This window comes from Muntiacus reevesi, chromosome 5 (assembly GCF_963930625.1).
Source record: "Muntiacus reevesi chromosome 5, mMunRee1.1, whole genome shotgun sequence".
Classification (NCBI taxonomy): domain Eukaryota; kingdom Metazoa; phylum Chordata; class Mammalia; order Artiodactyla; family Cervidae; genus Muntiacus; species Muntiacus reevesi.
The window spans coordinates 24,761,249-24,778,438 of NC_089253.1; the positions used below are offsets into that span (position 1 = coordinate 24,761,249).

Here is a 17,190-nt window from a genome sequence, read left to right on the forward strand (position 1 = left end):
TTTTTTTTGGCTTATTCTGTCTTTAATAAAAATGATGATTTGATACACATAATGAAATGCTTACCACAGTCAAGCTAACTAACACATCATCTCAGTTACCTTTGTGATGAAAGCACCGGAATTCTATTCTCTTAGCATATTTCCAGTATTCAACACAAAACTCTTAGAATAGGTTTCACGCCACGCATTAGATCTCTAGACTAACTCACCCCCCATAACAACAACCTTGTACCCTTTGACCAATGTCTTCTGATTTCCCCCACCTTCCACCCCCAGTAAATACCATTCTACTGTCTGCTCCTACTTATTCAACTGTTTCAGAATCCATGTATAAGAGCCTGCAGTTTTTTTTTTCTTTCCTCATAGGCTTTTTTGGGAGAGCAAACAAGACGATGCTTGGAGGAGACCAGACAAATGTGAGGGATTATCAAGACGACCCAATGCCAGGGGTGGAGGAGTCCAGCGCTGACCAGAGTGAGCTGTGAGCTTGCAGACAGATGCTTCGTGAGAAACAGAAAATGCAAAGAAATGGGAAATGTCTTGAGCCAGACACTCAACAGGCACCTGCCAGGTGTTGGCTCTTTCCCCTTCCCTCCTCCTCTGTACAACCCAGCTCACAAATCCTTGAGCAGGACGTGAGGAGCTAAGGACAGAGATTTGTTCTTTCCTGGGCTCACTCAGAGGGGAGGCGATGTTCCAGGTTTGTCTGCTGTCAGTTTTTGAAACAGGGCAGGGTCACTGTGCTCGCAGTGTGAGCTGGCCTGTCAAAGCCCCGCATCAGGAAAAGTGGTTTCTGAGCCATCACTGTCAGGCTGCCGGACGGCAAGGTGCCCATCTGAGCGTGTCCACTCTTGACAGCCAATGCTTGACAAGCGTCACGCCAGCCTTGCTTTTACATGCCACCCAGCAGGGGCTCTGCAAAAAAAAAAAAAGAAACGTGGCCTGGTGCAGTTGAAAGAATACAGACAAGGGGTCAGAAGGCTGGGTTCGGTCAGCTACTTGCCAGGTGACCTTGAGCAAATTAGCTTGCCCTTACTGGTATATAAACTGTCTTTAGGACAGTGAGCAGGATAATGCCTGGAAAAACAGTGTAAACTAAAGTACTGGACCAGGTTAAGGTGTGGCTATTAATGAAACCACAGATGAGCATCATGCCTGGGTGACCTGTATGAGCTCAAACAGCTGGGAGCCTCAGCTGCATTGATCTGGATCTGGCTTCTTCTAGTGGAATCCAATCCTGTTTCAGCAGCTGCATCACAATTATGGCTCGCCAATACCTACCCTCATTGGCTTTTTTTTAATATGGATTGCACCCCTTTGAGTATCAACTACTCCCTATTTGGGCAACTGCATTTTCAAACTAAGCGTAGACTTCGTGTTACACTTAGAGTTTGTGCTTAGTTGCTCAGCTGTGTCTGACTCTTTTTTGACCCTATGCATTGTAGCCAACCAGACCCCTCTGTCCATGGGATTCTCCAGGCAAGGATACTAGAGCGGGTAGCCATTCGCTTCTCCAGGGTATCTTCCCAACCCAGAGATCGAACCTCAGTCTCCTGCATTGCAAGCTGACTTTTTACCATCTGAGCTACCAGGGAAGCCCACACTTACACTAGGAAAATTTAATCTTATTGCTCTCATCTGTCTATATTAATACTACCTTGGCCATCTTTCTCCCTGCTGACTTGGTGAGAATCATACATTTCAACAGTGTACAATCCATGCATTTGTTCATTCAGTATACATTTACTGAGCAGCTACTATTCCCTAAACACTGTTAGGAACCAGGAGATTCAGTGCGTATATCTGATGGAGGGTAGCCACAGTAGAGGCTCAGAGCGCAGGGCATGCTAGCTGTCAGCAGCATGGGAAGGCCACTAACCACTTGCCTCTTCTTTTTGAACAAACCACTCGACTGTATTTTCCAGTCCTGACAATTTCTAATGCTTCTGCATTAACAACCACGTCTTTCTCCCTAGGCAGATAAAGAGATGAAGTCCGCTGTGAAAGGTTTCTCGTGGTTTCTTCTGCCTTCCAAGCAAAGAAACTGCAGGTTGGCAACAGCTAGCTTGCTTTTATTCATCTAACCTCATCACCCCATCCTTGTCCCCTTGCCAGTAACCACATCCATTCTGCAAATACCCAGACAGTTACTGCGATGGACTAGCTCTGTTGGGCATTGCAGCGTTCTCTGAAATCCTGAGTTCTAAATCACACTGGGGAGCAGGTGCCTTCTCCATGCGGGCAGATCCCCTTCCTAGACCTTTCATCCCAGCCAATATCAAGCTTAGAGTTTCTGCTTCTTCATACCCTGGCTTGGTACCTCCAGGCACTGTGTAAAGGTACCAAGTGAGGGAGGGAAGGAAGGAAGGGAGTTAAGGCACAGCTTGTACTCCTGGTCTCTTCATTAGCAAAGCACCGTTGTGAGTAAAACTTGGAAACGGATAGAAATCCAGACTTAAGTCCCAGATCTGCGACAAAGCAACCCTGTGACTTTCGTGATGGCCTGTAAAACAAGCTGAGTAGCCCAGATTTTTGAGTTCCCCCCCAACTCTAATATTCTGATTCTTTCTATGTTAATTATGAATTCATAGATAAACCCTCCACTCTCTTCTAAAATCTAGCTTTATAGAGGAATAAAAAAATTTCCACAAAGAGGCAGAAGAAACGGAAGAGCTTCGCCAGCCTCCCTTCCAATGAAGCATCTGCTGGCAAGAATGAGCCTGAAGAAGCTAAAAAACAAATGCTAAGAGCTATAACTTCAGAATATAAAAAATTCTTCCTTGCCTCTAACCTGATTTCTTTTAGGCTCAGCCTAATCTTGCCCAGACTCGGGCTCCATGCTGTCAAGACCAGCTTGAATTATTCATGGAATTTCCACATTGACATGGTTTGGGAGATGTTCTTTGCAGACATATTCATCCTTTCCTGTCTGCAGGAACTCTTAATAACAAGCTGTTTGGATAGGCAAGTCCCTTCACTTTCACGGGCCTCCGTTTCTTCACCTGTAAACAAAGGAGGCAGCTCCTCCCAGAATATCTTTGGTTCTGTGATGGCAGGTGCCTTAGCCAGGAATTCTACATGCAGCTAACAACCAGCAGCAAACCATGGAGACAGAAAAAAAAAAAAAGGATGCCATCCTACGATTAAATGCAAAAGGAATTATGCAATTAGCAAAGGACGTTGATCACAGAACATGGGAGTCTAATTGCCGCACATGCAAATGTCTGCTAAATTAGATAAATATGGGTTTGCAGTCACTCCGGTGCACAGATTGAGTTGTAAAGTTAAGGAAAATATAAAAGTTAATTATGAGATGGGAGTGATAAACATAGGGTACGTGCAGTAGGCCAATTAGGATTATTAACCAAGTAATCATCTCACACCAAAAGTGGAGTGTTACAGGAGTCCCAGGCCCATTGTCAGACTAGAGTGCACCAAAGTTACCACGTGTCACAGGACATGGAAAACACACTTCATTTTTACATAGTACCAGTCACCTGAGTGAGCCCGGCACTCAGGGCTGGTTCCATTGGCCAACATGCCCGGTGCACGTTGCCAAGGTGGGCCAGGCTCCGTGTGCTGGCTCACAGAAGAAAAGCTGGATCCTAAAGTTTCTCAGACTCTCCTGCACCTGCTGTAGGTCATAAACCTATAAGCCCATCAAGCAGCTCTTACAAGGATGTGTCTATCAGCCGGCTGGGACATTTCAGGGAGGGGGCAAAGAGTCCTGGAAAACCAGCTACAGTGAAAGCCTAGGCTCTAGAGGCAGACTGCGTGGCTTTGAATCCTGGGTCCACCACTCATTCTCTGACAAGTTGGCTCACTTTGCTGTGCCCTGGCTTCCTCATCTCTGCCATGGGGACAACAACATCACCTACCTCTTGAGGTAGTTGCAAGGATTAGAGGAGTTATGACCAACTGCAGAACCCTGGCTGGCACATAGCACACACTCAATAAGTACCTTGCTTCTTACTCTCCGGTTTCCCCTACTCAGTAGATCATTCATTCAACCAAGTAAGGATCCTGTGGGCAAAATTGAAATTGAAAGCCGCTCAGTCGTGTCTGACTCTTTGCGACCCCATGGACTATACATACAGTCCATGCATTTCTCCAGGTCAGAATACTGGGGCAGGTAGCCTTTCCCTTCTCCCGGGGATCTTCCCCACCCAGGGATCGAATCCAGGTCTCCTGCATTGCAGGCGGATTCTTTACCAGCTGAGCCACAAGGGAAGCCCAAGGATACTGGAGTGGGTAGCCTATCCCTTCTCCAGGGGATCTTCCTGTCCCAGGAATAGAACCAGGGTCTCCTGTGAGACACTATGCTAATGAGAATGATCATGAAGGTGGGATGGGGGGACATACACACACAATTCCCACCCTCCCATTGGGAATAGAGAGGAAACGGCACACAGCAATGAAGCCACAGGGAGGTACACTGCTTAAGTGTTATGAAAATGCTCAAGGGCACATCATTCCTGCAAGGTGACTGGGGAAAGTTTCATTGAAGACAGGCCACTTTCGGGTGGGCCATGGTGAGATTTTAATGGATGACAGGCTGGATGGAAAGATGCATGACATTCAAGGCAGAGAATATGTTCGTGAGAAAAGATGTCAAGGTCAGAACATCAAGTCATGGCAGGAAGCAATGGGTAAGACTGGCAAGGAGTTTTAAGGTCAATCATGGCAGCAGAAGGGTGGGGAGGTCTTAATGTCAAGGCCTGAGTATCGACTTTGTCCTGTGAGCCACAAAGAATCCTTGGGATGTTTTAGATAAAACATTTCAGGACAAAGCAGCGTTAAAGGAAGATGAACCTGACGGGGTGAGCCAAAAGGATGGAAAAACAGAAAGAATAGTGATAATGGGAGCTGACAGGCTACTGCAATAGTCCAAGTGCGAAGTAATGATACAAATGAAAAGAAATGCAAGAGAAGGACAAACCGACAGGATTCAGTGAACAAGAGGACACACAGACCACGGATAGAGAGGAGGAGATAACAGAAGGTTTTGAACTTGGGGAGCATGGACAGAAAAGGAGGCTTGCTAGTCAAGCCAAGATTGATTCCTAGTCCCCCAGCATATTAACCAAGCAAAGCTCTACCAGTAGGAGGGAGCGTAGAGAAGTTCTGAATGCAGGTTTGAGAGGCCACATTAGAGGGTCCCTGCTCAGCTGCTTGCTAGCTGTGTTACCCTCAGTCGGGCTTCACCTCCTAGAGTTTGCCTCGTTTGCAAAACAGGGATTAAAAACAACCTCCCTCTGAGGGATGTGGTGAAGATAAAATGAGAGAATGTGATGATAATGTAAAACACCTGGAAAGTGTCTGCCCCCTTGGAAACCTCTCATTACATGCTAAAAAAAAAGGAAACCAATGTCTCAAACTAGCCAAGACAAAAGGTTCTACATAACCCTGAAATTCTCCTCAACGTAGCTTGTTCACATTGTGACAATTCAAAAGCTCTTTCTGGAAAGGTACCATCACTGTGCAGGAGTCTCACGTATCCCTCCATGGCCACATGGTGGGCACCGGTCAGAGTAAAGATAAACTAGCTCACTATACTGATTCTGAGCCTGAAGAAGGGAGGGCAGTGAGCGCCAATCCCAGATCCTGCTGATGGACCCAGACCCTGACTTTGGGTAAATTTCTCCCCTGAGAAATTTTCCATCAAGGACCTCACCATTTCCTTCTCTTGCCCCTCAGGCAAAGCCAGCTTTGACATGTTTCTCCTGATTTCCTGGGACAAAGTTTGTGGAGGTGATCCAGGGCTGCTGACCTATCCACTGGGTTGTGTGGACTTCAGAAGCCTGCTGACAAGCTGCAGGCACATGCCTGGGCTGGGGGTCGATGGTGGGAGACAGGCCTGTCTGAAATGCTTGAGTTACTCTTCAAGTGCAGCAGAACCAACGGCAAGGGGACCAATAAACCATCCCAGCTCTTGGAGCACTATTATTTATTCCAAAAAAAAAAAAAATTCAACATGCAAAAAACCAAACTGATCCTAGCAAATGGGCCACTGGCTTTTGGAAATTCCAGACCTGAACCTTGGCCTGATCCATTTCATCACTGTGGAGCACTGCTCACAGCTGACGTCTTCCTGCAGGCTAACCTACCCTCCAGTCAAACTGCAGTTCTCTGAGACAGTTTTTAAGGGTCCAGAAAGACAAAAAGACAGCAAGCTGTGAAGTGCAGGACTGACCCCAGTCTATCAGCCTTCAAAGCCTGTACTTTTTCCAGTTCCCAAAGGACGCTCGACATTAGCATAAAATTATACAACGTTGGGAGATGTAGGTAAATAAGTCCGCTTTCTCCATATCACAGGTACACCCTATCCAAAACTACAGTTTACAGGAGTTGAGTGACTTGCTTAAGATCACACCATGCATGGTAGCTCCTACTATAGAAATCAAAAAGCTCACAAGAGATTTGCTCATATTAATAAGACCATTTCCTTGTAATCAAATCACAATTCATGTTTCCAAATATTTTTTACATATGTTGCTTTGCGTGGTCTCTCACGATCAGTGAAATTTAGGCCACAAACATTACTAGCCCCTTTCAGAGAAGGAATCTGAGGCTTAGAGAGGTTCAGGGGTCTACACTAGGGCACAGAGGCAGAAGGTGCCTCAGCCAAGGCTAGGGCCCAGTCCTTGTATTCTAATCCAGTTGGCAAACTCTATGCCCAGGCCTAGGATGAGAGCCTTTAAGATGTTTGTGTGCTGGGAGCAGAGATAGGAAAACAAAGAGGAGACCCAATATGTACTAGCAGAGCCAATAAACTAGCAGTAAACCTTCAATGATGATGTATTTACTGATTCTAATCAGAGATAAGACTGTGTTATCTTTGAGTATTTTTCCTCTTCCAAGTATCTTTCTCAAGCATTTCTATAAATTAAGTCCTTTAAAAAGGCCTCAAGTTCTAGGGCTTCCAAGAACACTGGACGTGTGCCCCTGACACTGAGCACAGAACCTCCTTCAGGGGCAGGAGGAAGAATAGGGTGGAAAGATGCAGACTCTGCTGGTAAAAAGAAACAATTTCCTGGCCAAACCATCTGGTTACTGGGAATCTCTTTCCCCAGAGTGATTAAAATCAGGAAAAAACAACATGAAAAATGAAAAACTAAAAAATTTTTTAAAAAATGAACATTGCTCTGCCTGGGTTTGGGTTATGATAACATGTAATAATAACTGTTCAACAACTCAGATATGCAAATGATACCACTCTAATGGCAGAAAACAAAGAAAACTAAAGAGCCTCTTGATGAAGGTGAAAGAGGGAAGTGAAAAAGCTGACTTAAAACTCAACATTCAAAAAACTAAGATCAAGACATCTGGTCCTATCACTTCACGGCAAATAGATCTGGGAAAAAGTGGAAACAATGGCAGATTTTATTTTCTTGAGCTCTAAAATCACTATTGACGGTGACTGCAGCCACAAAATTAAAAGACACTTGGTCCTTCGAAAAAAAGCTATGACCAACCTAGACAGCATGTTAAAATCAGAGACATCACTTTGCCCACCAAGGTCAGTATAATCAAAGCTATGGTTTTTCCAGTAGTCATGTTTGGATGTGAGAGTTGGACCATAAAGAAGGCTGAGCACCAAAGAATTGATGCTTTTGAATTCTGGTGTTGGAGAAGACTCTTTAGAGTCCCTTGGACTGCAAGGAGATCAAGCCAGTTAATCCTAAAGGAAATCAGTCCTGAATAATCATTGGAAGGACTGATGCTGAAGCTGAAGCTCCAATATTTTGGTCACCTGACACGAAGAGCCAACTCGTTGGAAAAGACCCTGATGTTGGGAAAGATTAAAGGCAGGAGGAGAAGGGGACGACAGAGGATGAGATGGTTGGATGGCATCACCGACTCGATGGATATGAGTTTGAGCAAACTCCGGGAGACAGTAAAGGACAGGAAAGCCTGGTGTGCTGCAGTTCGCAAATGTTGGGTATGATTTAGCGACTGAACAACAACAACAATAATAACTATATTGAGTACTTACTGTAAAAAGCTAAACATTGTGCTGAGCTCTTTAAGTAAGCACTCGATAACAGTTATCACCTCCCCTAATCCTCACAACAACCCGTCAAGGTGGGTATGCTGATCCCCATTTTAGTGAGGAGGGAAAAGTGAGTTTCAGAGAGGTTAAATAGTTTGCTTAAGGTCATACAGTCAACTTCACTCCAGAGTCCTAACTTGTATCCCCACTGGATCCTCTCTCAAGGAAGATGACTGACTAGAAGATGCCTCTCCATTCTCCAAACCCTGAGTTTCACTAAGAAGTGGCCACGGATGGTATGTTACAGATAGGAAATAATTATGACAATGATGGTGGCTCAGCTGGTAAAGAACCTGCCCACCAGTGCAAGAGACACAAGAGATGCAGGTTCGATCCCTGGGTCAGGAAGATCCCCCTGGAGAAGGAAATGGTAACCCACTCCAGTATTCTTGCCTGGAAAATTTCATAGACAGAGGATCCTGGCGGGCTACAGTCCACGGGGTCATAAAAAGTCGGACATGACTGAGCACACACACACATACATACACATATCACAATGATACCAAGATAACCAGCATCCAAAAACTCTGATTACCAAATACATTTCCCTTTTTTCATAAAAAGTAGTGTCATTTCATATTATTCAAATTAACTTTAAAACAATTGTACATTTTTATTCCAAAGACTGAATTTGAAACAAAGCTTAGCTCTATTATTTACTGAAAGAGTTAAACTTTAAAGCTTAGCTCTATTTATAAATGCATATGTAGAACTACTTATTTTGTGGGCACATTCATATGCAATTACTCCAGCCAGTTTCCATACTGAAAAATATTGTGAGCTTTTATTGAGCATTTGCAATTAAAGCTGAGAGGACAGCTATGCACTAAGTATTTAGTCAACAAAATTAATTATGTACATCCTATTCAATCTCTGTACTATATGATGAAGCAGTGGTAGTGAGCTATTAAACCGTAATATGTTGGGGTACCGGGGTATATTAGGTCAAGTCAGAGCCTAAAAACCATGACTTGAGGGGAATTCACAAGTGCCAGTGAGTTAGAAGAAATGTGTAAGGGGAAGGAGTGGGTTGTTAGAGCGCTTGATGATTTCCTGTAACACAGTGAAGGAGATGCCCCCAGCCCATCTTGGCCTGTCTTCCTGGCTCCCATCTCCAAGATTTGGCACACAAGAGCAAGCCAGGATTTAACTAACCCACTTAAATTTGACCTCAGTGACCATTCCAGGAGAAATCGGGCTGCCTCCAGAAACTCTGGAACAGCAGGCTGAAAGCCTCAGAAAAGCAGACAAGCTGTCCAGGTGAAGTCTGTGTCCCTGGAAAAGACAGAGAGAGAAAGAGAAAGGACGGTGGTAAGTGAAAGGCTGGTTTTGTTGCTGTGATCCGAGGGCAGGCACTGGGTCCTAGAGCAGGTGCTCAGCATGGCCCCCTAGGCTCAGAGCAAGAGACCTATACATGTGAGCTGAAAGAAAGAAAAATCAGAACTTGGGTTCCTAAAGAAGAAAAATACCTACAGAAAACTTAAAAAAAAAAAAAATACTATAGAGGTAGGACACAGAAAAGGAGACATTTGGTAATTGAGGGGTGAGAGGGAAGTCTCACATTTACAGGAAAAAAAAAGATGACAGTAGTAATAATAAGAGCAGCTAACACTTTGTGCCAAACACTGTTTTACTACTTGCCTGTAAATTCCAGTAGGACAAGGACTTCGCCTCTTTCACTCACCCATATACACCAAGTACCTACGTCAGGGCTTGGGGCCATAATAGGCATTCAGGATACTATGCTTTAGTGAATGAACAGATAAAACAGAAGTCATGGGGAGGGGAGGGGAGGTGGAAATAGCATTTAGCTAAAAGTAAAAAAATAATAAGAATTAAAGGATGATAATTATGAGCTCGTTTTTTTCTAACATTATTGAGCACCAAGGTAAGTGCCAGTCATTGAACTTGACCCTGAAGATAGAGATTAAGACAAGGTATATTCTGGGCTTGGTGAGATGGCGCTTATTCAATCAACCAACACTTATCAAGTCTCTGCTCTGGGCCAGGCATCCAGCTGAGCACTGGGGGGACAGAGATATAGGGAAGTTCCTCTCCCTGCCATTCAGGAGCTCACAGTGGTGTGGGTGGGGTGTGTGTAACAGAGGCGCACACACAGGGTTATGGTCAGGATGGGGTGTGAGCAACCTACCTAAAAGGGGCCAGCACAGCTACCCTTCCCTACCAGACCTCAAGAGAAGGGTAGCCATCGCTCATCAGAGAGGTTATGGGGTTCTTCCATTGACTGGGACTTTTTCATGTAATAATTCCTGCCCCTACTCCCAGGAATCAGCATATATTTCCAATAGTCTGGAACCTGGAAAATGGGTTCTTCCAATCCCGAATAAGTGCTAAACATAAAGACCCTCAGCTTTACGACTGTTTTAAGATCAGATGATACACTAAGGGGGCTTCCCCGGTGGCTCAGCCGTAGAGAATCCGCCTGCTAATGCAGGAGACATGGGCTCAATTCCCAGGTGGGGAAGATCCCTTGGAGAAGAAAATGGCAACCTACCCCAGTATCCTTGCCTGGAGAACCCCATGGACAGAGCAGCCTGGCGGGCTACAGTTCGTAGGGTCACACAGAGTCGGACAGGACTGAAGAGACCACACATGCATGCACATGATGCAGTAAGGCAATGAGGACAGAACTCGGACTCCAGTTCTATAAAAATGGCCCTTGGTATTTTGTGTTGTTATTCCCAAAGCATTGTAAAAATTTAGGTGTAATAATTGCTCAATAAATGGCAGCAACTGTTACTGCTGCAGCTGAATCTAGAACTGCAAATACCCTTCCAGGGCTCAAAGTTGAGTGGAGTTCCACGCAGGAAGTCACAGGAGAGTTGGAACCAACCTCACACACAGCCCCGCCGGCTCTGACCAATTCTGGCTCCACCCTGTGGTCAGCATAAGTCAGCTCCAAGCTCTCCCGCCCTCTCCTGCATCCCTTGCTAAATCAACCCTCCTTAAACTCTGCCCAAAGTGGACGCGGCACCCTTCATTTTCAGGAAGAGCAACCAACTAGTTAAAAAGTCCAGGGAGGGCTGAGATTTGCTTGGGAGCAGCTGCGATCGAACCCAGCACATGGGGATTTATGCAATTGAAAGCTGTAGACAGCTGTTTTGCAGAGCCTGTGCCACCAAGTGCTGCAGAAAAGCACAAACCCGAACTGCCCCCCACTGGGTCAGGAAGTAGAGCTGGTGACCCCATTGGGTCAGGAAGTAGAGCTGGTGATAGAAGCACGTGGGAGTGGAGGCAGTGAGAGAGCAAGGGGGAAGTCCTAGGATCCCACTGGCTAGAGCAACCTTTTTCTTAGCTCCTTAGCCTGCCTCAGTGAACAGGGAAGAACTTGTTCTTTTCACACTGTGTGTGAGGCTCTGGTGATAATGAAAGGGGATATGATTCCAAATCCCCAATGTTACTTTTGAATCTAGACAAGTCAGGTGACCCCCAGCTTTCTCCCTTACTGTAGATCTCTTTTTTACATTGTTTAATGTTGAATGTGTTACATAACATCTCACCCTCCAACTTATGCTAGCATAATGGTGGCAGCAGAAAATCGAAAGTCAGGCTTTGTTCAGCGAGACACAGATTACACAACATGGTAAACAAAAGACCAGAAACAAATGCACAAATAGTCCCTTGGACTACATAACTGGAAAACACAACTGATGGTAACACAAGAAAAACATTTCAAATCTGTCCCTTCAAACTTTCTTCATGGTTGTGCAGTAAACATCAGTTTTCAACAGTCTTGTATCTTTCCTTTCCATTCAGGCTGAATTTCAAATCAGACACATGATACAGTGTTGAGTAGAATTGTTTCAGCTTGGTCTCTTTTTTCATTTCCTTTCAACCCATGAAGGAGTTACTAAAACTTTAAAACTACATCATTTTCCTCTTAATAGGATCACTTTCCATCCTAGTCGGGCTTTCCTGATGGCTCAGTTGATAAAGAATCTGCCTGCAATGCAGAAGACCCTAGTTCGATTCCTGGGTCAGGAAGATCCCCTGGAGAAGGGATAGGCTACCCACACCAGTATTCTTGGGCTTCCCTTGTGACTCAGCTGGTAAAGAATCTGCCTGCAATGCGGGAGGCCTGGGTTTGATCCCTGGATTGGGAAGGTCCCCTGGAGAAGGGAAAGGCTACCCACTCCAGAATTCTGGCCTGGAGAATTCCATGGACTGTATAGTCAATGGGGTCTCAAAGAGTTGGACACGACTGGGCAACTTTCACTTTTTTCACTTTCCATCCTAGTCAGTGAGCTGGATTACATTTGGCATGCTTCAGTAAGACAACTGTCTTTCAAACAAGGATTACAGATCCCATTTTTTTCTATATTTTGTTATGTTAGAGGAAGGGTTATGTGGTTACAAGAGTGGTCTAAGGTGTCACCAACATTGCTTTTTTAGGAGCTTTCTGAGGCATTGGAATGGGATATATGAAGTGGGGGCAGATAGACCTGGATTATAATCCTGACTCTATAGCTAACTTGGCCATCACTTAAAGCTTTTGGTGCCTCAGTTTTCTTCTCTATAAAATGAGGCACAACCATCCTGTGAAGCAAGTAAGGACCAATCCAAGCACAGTGGAGAACATGGCTTTCAGTGGAAAGCCCTTAAGAGTTAAAGGGACTTGGCTTCAAATCCCAGACCAGCCACTTACCTTAAGACTGGGGTTTGTTAGTTAAAAATGCTCTACTTTGGGGTTGGTAGAGGCAAACTATTACATATAAAATGGATAAGCAGCAGGTCCTACTGGGTAGCATAGGGAACTATATTCAATATCCTGGGGTAAACCATAACAGAAAAGAATATAAGGAATAATGTACATACGTGGACAACTGAGTCACTTTGCTGCAGAGCAGAAATTAACACAGCATTGTAAATCAACTAAACTTCAACTAAAAAATTAAAATTAAAAAAAAAAGAGGTATTTCACTTTCCAGATGGTAACCCACAGTTAACAACTATGCTGAGTACTGAATGTGATGCCATCTGTGCAGCCTAGTGAGAGGTGGCTGCTCCAAGCATTAATTGTGGCATTCAGACACCTGGGAGAAGGAATGCCCCTGAAGTCACAGACATGAGCACGGCAGTCACCGGCTCTGAACACAGTGGCATCAGACTGTCGCTTTAAAAAGGATTCCCAGCTTGCATTAATAAAAAAGTTAAGGTAGGCTGGGCAGAGGGGGACACCACGCACTGCTATAAACGCTAGTGAGGAAAGGGGAACAATCTGTGAAACAAAGGCTAACTCAGAAGCGCCAACTGCCCACCTTTTGTTGATGTATATAAAAACTTACACCTTGCTCCAGAAAAGATGCACGGGGCTCAGTAAAAACAGTTGCTCTGTGCAGTCTAGGGCGGGGCCCTGCCCGGTGATCGCACTTTATTTTAAGTCTGAGGGCTCTAGGTGACCGCTGGTTTCTGCACAGCACTGATCCTAAGGCCGGTTTTCAGGTGGCAGCGCGCTCTTGAGCGACACTTGCCTGAAGCCGGGTAGCGGAGAGCAAGAACCGAGTCAGCGCGACGCTGACAGTTCGGGGCAGCCACCCTGCGCGCCCTGAGATTGCGTTCCGCGAAGAGAAAGAGTCACCGTTCGCCACCGGGACTCCCCCGGCCCTACAGCCTGCAGCTACAGCACGGCGACCTTGGCCTCAGTACCAGGGTATCCCCGCCCTTATATCGCGACCGGGAATAGAAAACTATCTGGCGTTGCAAGTCACTGACACACATGAATACGAGACAGGACAAGGGGATCGCGGCCCCGGGCTTTGCTGGAGCTTAAAAGATGCGAGATTACAAAAGAGGAGGAAGAGCTCAAACCAAACTGTCGATAGATGGGCCCCTTGATCTGGGCGCTATTGGGCAATACGTGCGGTCCCGCAACTCCGGCACAGGTCCCCAGAAAAGGGAAGCGCTAGAAAGCCGAGTAGAGCCTAGCAAGACAACATGGGCGCAAACAATCCAGGCGCAACCAAGGGCAGCGGTGCCGCGCGGCGTCTGTCTCCCCATCTGCAGATCAGAGCATTGGACTAGAGTGTCTCCCAAAACTCCTACTAATCTAGAAGTCAAAAATATTCCATGCTGGAGCTGCCCGAGGCTTGGAAACCGGAAAAAGAGAGGAAAGCGAGGGAAGACGACAGGGAGGCGGGAAGGGAGGAGCCGGTGGGAGACCTGGAGAGGGAAGACAGGGGAAGCCCGGAACAGGCTTGGCGGGTTTTCAACCTTACTCCTCCTCGTCCTACACCTGAGTTCTCTCGTTTGGGCCAAGACCCCGCGCCCATCAAATGGGAGCACCAGTTAGCCAAGCTTCTCCCTCCAGGTCCCGGTTTCTTAGAAGCCAAGGGCAGATGGTGGGCGGCACAATAATGCAGGCCATGGATGGAAGGGGAAATGGTCCCGGCTGGGGTCTCCAGCACAGGTGAGCGGACCTGGGACTGGGCAGGCCGTGGGACGGACCCAGGATGGGGATTGCGGAGCGTCCGCGTCTCAGCGCTGACTAAACTTAGTTTCCCAACTTTGAGCAAGGGGAGGGGGTGTTTGCCCCCCCCCCCCCCGCACCCAAAAAAATGTTTCTGAACTTTTCCCCCAACTCTGCCGTGGAGGCGGCACCGGAGGGCGGTACCTGCACCCTGATTCGCCGCCGGCTCCGGTCTGGAGACTCGGATTGGCGCGCGTGGTCCGGGGCCGGGAAGAGCGGGCGTGGGGGAGGGGAGCGGCCCTCCCCGCCCGCGGGATCGGCTCGCGCCGGGAGCGGGTTAATTTCAAATCGGGGGCTTGACTGCTCCTGGACGGTCACGTCCACTCTGCCCGCCCGCCGGCCCGCCAGTCCCGGTCCGGGCGTTTCCCTCGGGCACCCACCTCAGCGCGGCGTTTAAGGACCGACTGACGGCCCGACACGCGGGCTCCCAGGCCTGAGCGGGGAAGGGGTGCAGAGGCGTCCCCGCTCAGCCCCCATCGGCTCCAAGTGTGAGGTGAACTGACAGGTCAGCGGGGCGCAGAGGGGCGCGGCGCAGGGCCAGACTGGCACCGGGAGAGGGATCGGGAAGGCAGCGGCAGCGGCGGCCGTTTCCCGCCTCTCGCTCCGCCGGGGGCCGTGGAGGGAGGAGCCGAGATCCCGCGCAGAGGGGAGGGGGCGAGCGAGGGGGAGGGGCGGGAACACTGTGGTTCCGGGCGCGGGTTTGCCCGCGCTCTAGCCCCGCGCAGCTCAAGGGGCGGCGCCGACCACGGGATGGCTTTCCGCGCCAAATTTTTAAATCGAAGGCGGAAGGTCCAGACCCGCCCCTGGCGCCGCCAGCCAATCGCAGGCCTGCAGCCAACGCTCTGATTGGCTGGGAATCGTTGCCCTAGAAACCGCAAGGATGCTGTCTGGGAACTGCCTGACTGGCGGCGCGCTTACTGGGCCCAGGGGGGAGGGGAGTTGGCCTGGAGCTAGGGGAAGCGCGCCGGGCGCGGGAACCGGTGGCGACTGTACCTGGTTGCCTTGCTGAGCAAATGCAGCCTCCCGTGGTAGGGTCCAGGATTGTGGCGTGAACTGGCCACCTGAATAGCAAGTACATTTTTTTAAGTCGCAACTTTACGGAAGTCTTAAAAAAGTTTTAATCGGAAGGCGCTCTTTAAATGCCCAGGAACTTAAGGACTGAATTTGGAAGTTACCTATCAAGCTTTTCCCCCAGACTTTGTTGCTGATCCCATGCACGTGTGTGTCAAGGGAGAAATTCAAGCATCTAGATGTAGACTTTTATCCAGATACTTGGGGTTGTAGCTCCTTAGCCGGAACCTGGGCTCATGCGCTTGAGTCCGGAACTCTGATCTGTGAACAGGTGGGTGCTTGTGCTCGCTGGAGTCCATTCGGCGGGGTCCGGAGAATGCTTTGCCCTCTCTTAAGGTGGACAAGGGCAGTCACTGGAATTTCTGTGGGTTGCTTCAAGTCTTACTGACCGCAGATTGGCTTGCTGAAGTAATTTACGGGCGTTTGATGGGCGTCCTCTGCCCTGTGGAGCTATCTCCGGTCGGTCGGGAATAAAATGTTAAGTTTGGTTTATCAGTTTTTTTTACCTTAGCCTTTGTTTCAGCAGACTGGCGTCCCGTCAAGGTATTTTCAACAGACCTCCTGCATTTTTCTTTAACTTTTTCTATTTTCTTTTTTCTTTAAGGATATTAAACTTCTTAACTGGACTATCTGAACTGCTTGAACCATCAGGATAAAGAACTCCAGATTTTTCATTTTTAAAGAAACTAAATGTATGAGAAATTTACAGAATGGAGAACGAAAAGGTACTTTTTTAGCTTCAGTATTCATCCTTGTAGTTTTAAATGCAACATTATCCTGATTTTACTGAATAATTTTTCAGTATCCAACATCTTACTAATGCTACATCCTTTTTTGGTTAACCCCTATAAAAACCTAGAAGGAAGGGAAATTTAAATTTTTGAAAAGGGGAAATGTTACCCAGGATTAATCTTTTTAGTTTTTAGTGATTTGGTGGAAGTTTCAGAGAGATAAGTAGAAAGAAAAGATATTTTTAAGAATAATAAAATTTGTTAGCTGCTTTATAGTATTTCTGAGAATTCTTAAACTGTAAGAATTCAGAAAGGGGATTTGACATGATTGGACATTAGATCTCTTGTTAAGATAGTTTTCTACCAAATCACCAGTTTCTTTTAACTATAGGGGCCACTGTCACTGGGGATATCTTGATTGATGTCTAAATACTGATAGGGTTAAGAAATGAAATATACAAATTTCCTAAAAATTTTAGATGTAAACAAATAAGAGAACTGCTGTTGCTTCTGACGGTCAGAGGCAAAGGACAGCAGCCCTGAGAAAAATCCCATTCTTGGATCAGAACCTCTCAAGTGTACCATCTCGGTGCACTTACCTGCCATCCCAAGCATTTTCTTTAAAATAGATACAGATGGTGAGAATGTGTGAAGTCGCCAGTGGCCAAAAGCAGAAGAAACATAGTCTCCTTTAGTCTTTAAGGTATATGGAGAAGGCAATGGCAACCCACTCCAGTACTCTTGCCTGGAAAATCCCATGGATGGAGGAGCCTGGTAGGCTGCAGTCCATGGAGTCGCTAAGAGTCGGACATGACTGAAGCAACTTAGTAGCAGCAGCAGTCTTTGGT

General features: G+C 46.8%; 1 protein-coding gene and 1 long non-coding RNA gene across 5 annotated transcripts in view; one reads left to right on the top strand and one right to left on the bottom strand.

The window, feature by feature from the left end:
• On the bottom strand, window positions 1–14,996 carry LOC136169479 (uncharacterized). Its single transcript, XR_010663413.1, has 2 exons — window positions 14,921–14,996; window positions 1–915 (listed from the first exon to the last, which is right to left on the bottom strand). It is a non-coding gene; the product is annotated as an uncharacterized lncRNA (long non-coding RNA).
• E2F8 (E2F transcription factor 8) overlaps window positions 14,799–17,190 on the top strand; it is a 17,897-nt gene continuing 15,505 nt past the window's right edge. For 2 of the 4 annotated variants that reach the window (XM_065937243.1, XM_065937247.1), the window contains exons 1-2: window positions 14,799–15,045; window positions 16,216–16,336. In XM_065937243.1, the coding sequence (XP_065793315.1) occupies window positions 16,322–16,336 (15 nt within the window). In that variant the 5' untranslated portion in view covers window positions 14,799–15,045; window positions 16,216–16,321. Of the gene's footprint in view, window positions 15,046–15,532; window positions 15,883–16,215; window positions 16,337–17,190 lie in introns of those variants that run through there. The other 2 variants (XM_065937246.1, XM_065937244.1) reach the window with 2 other exon arrangements.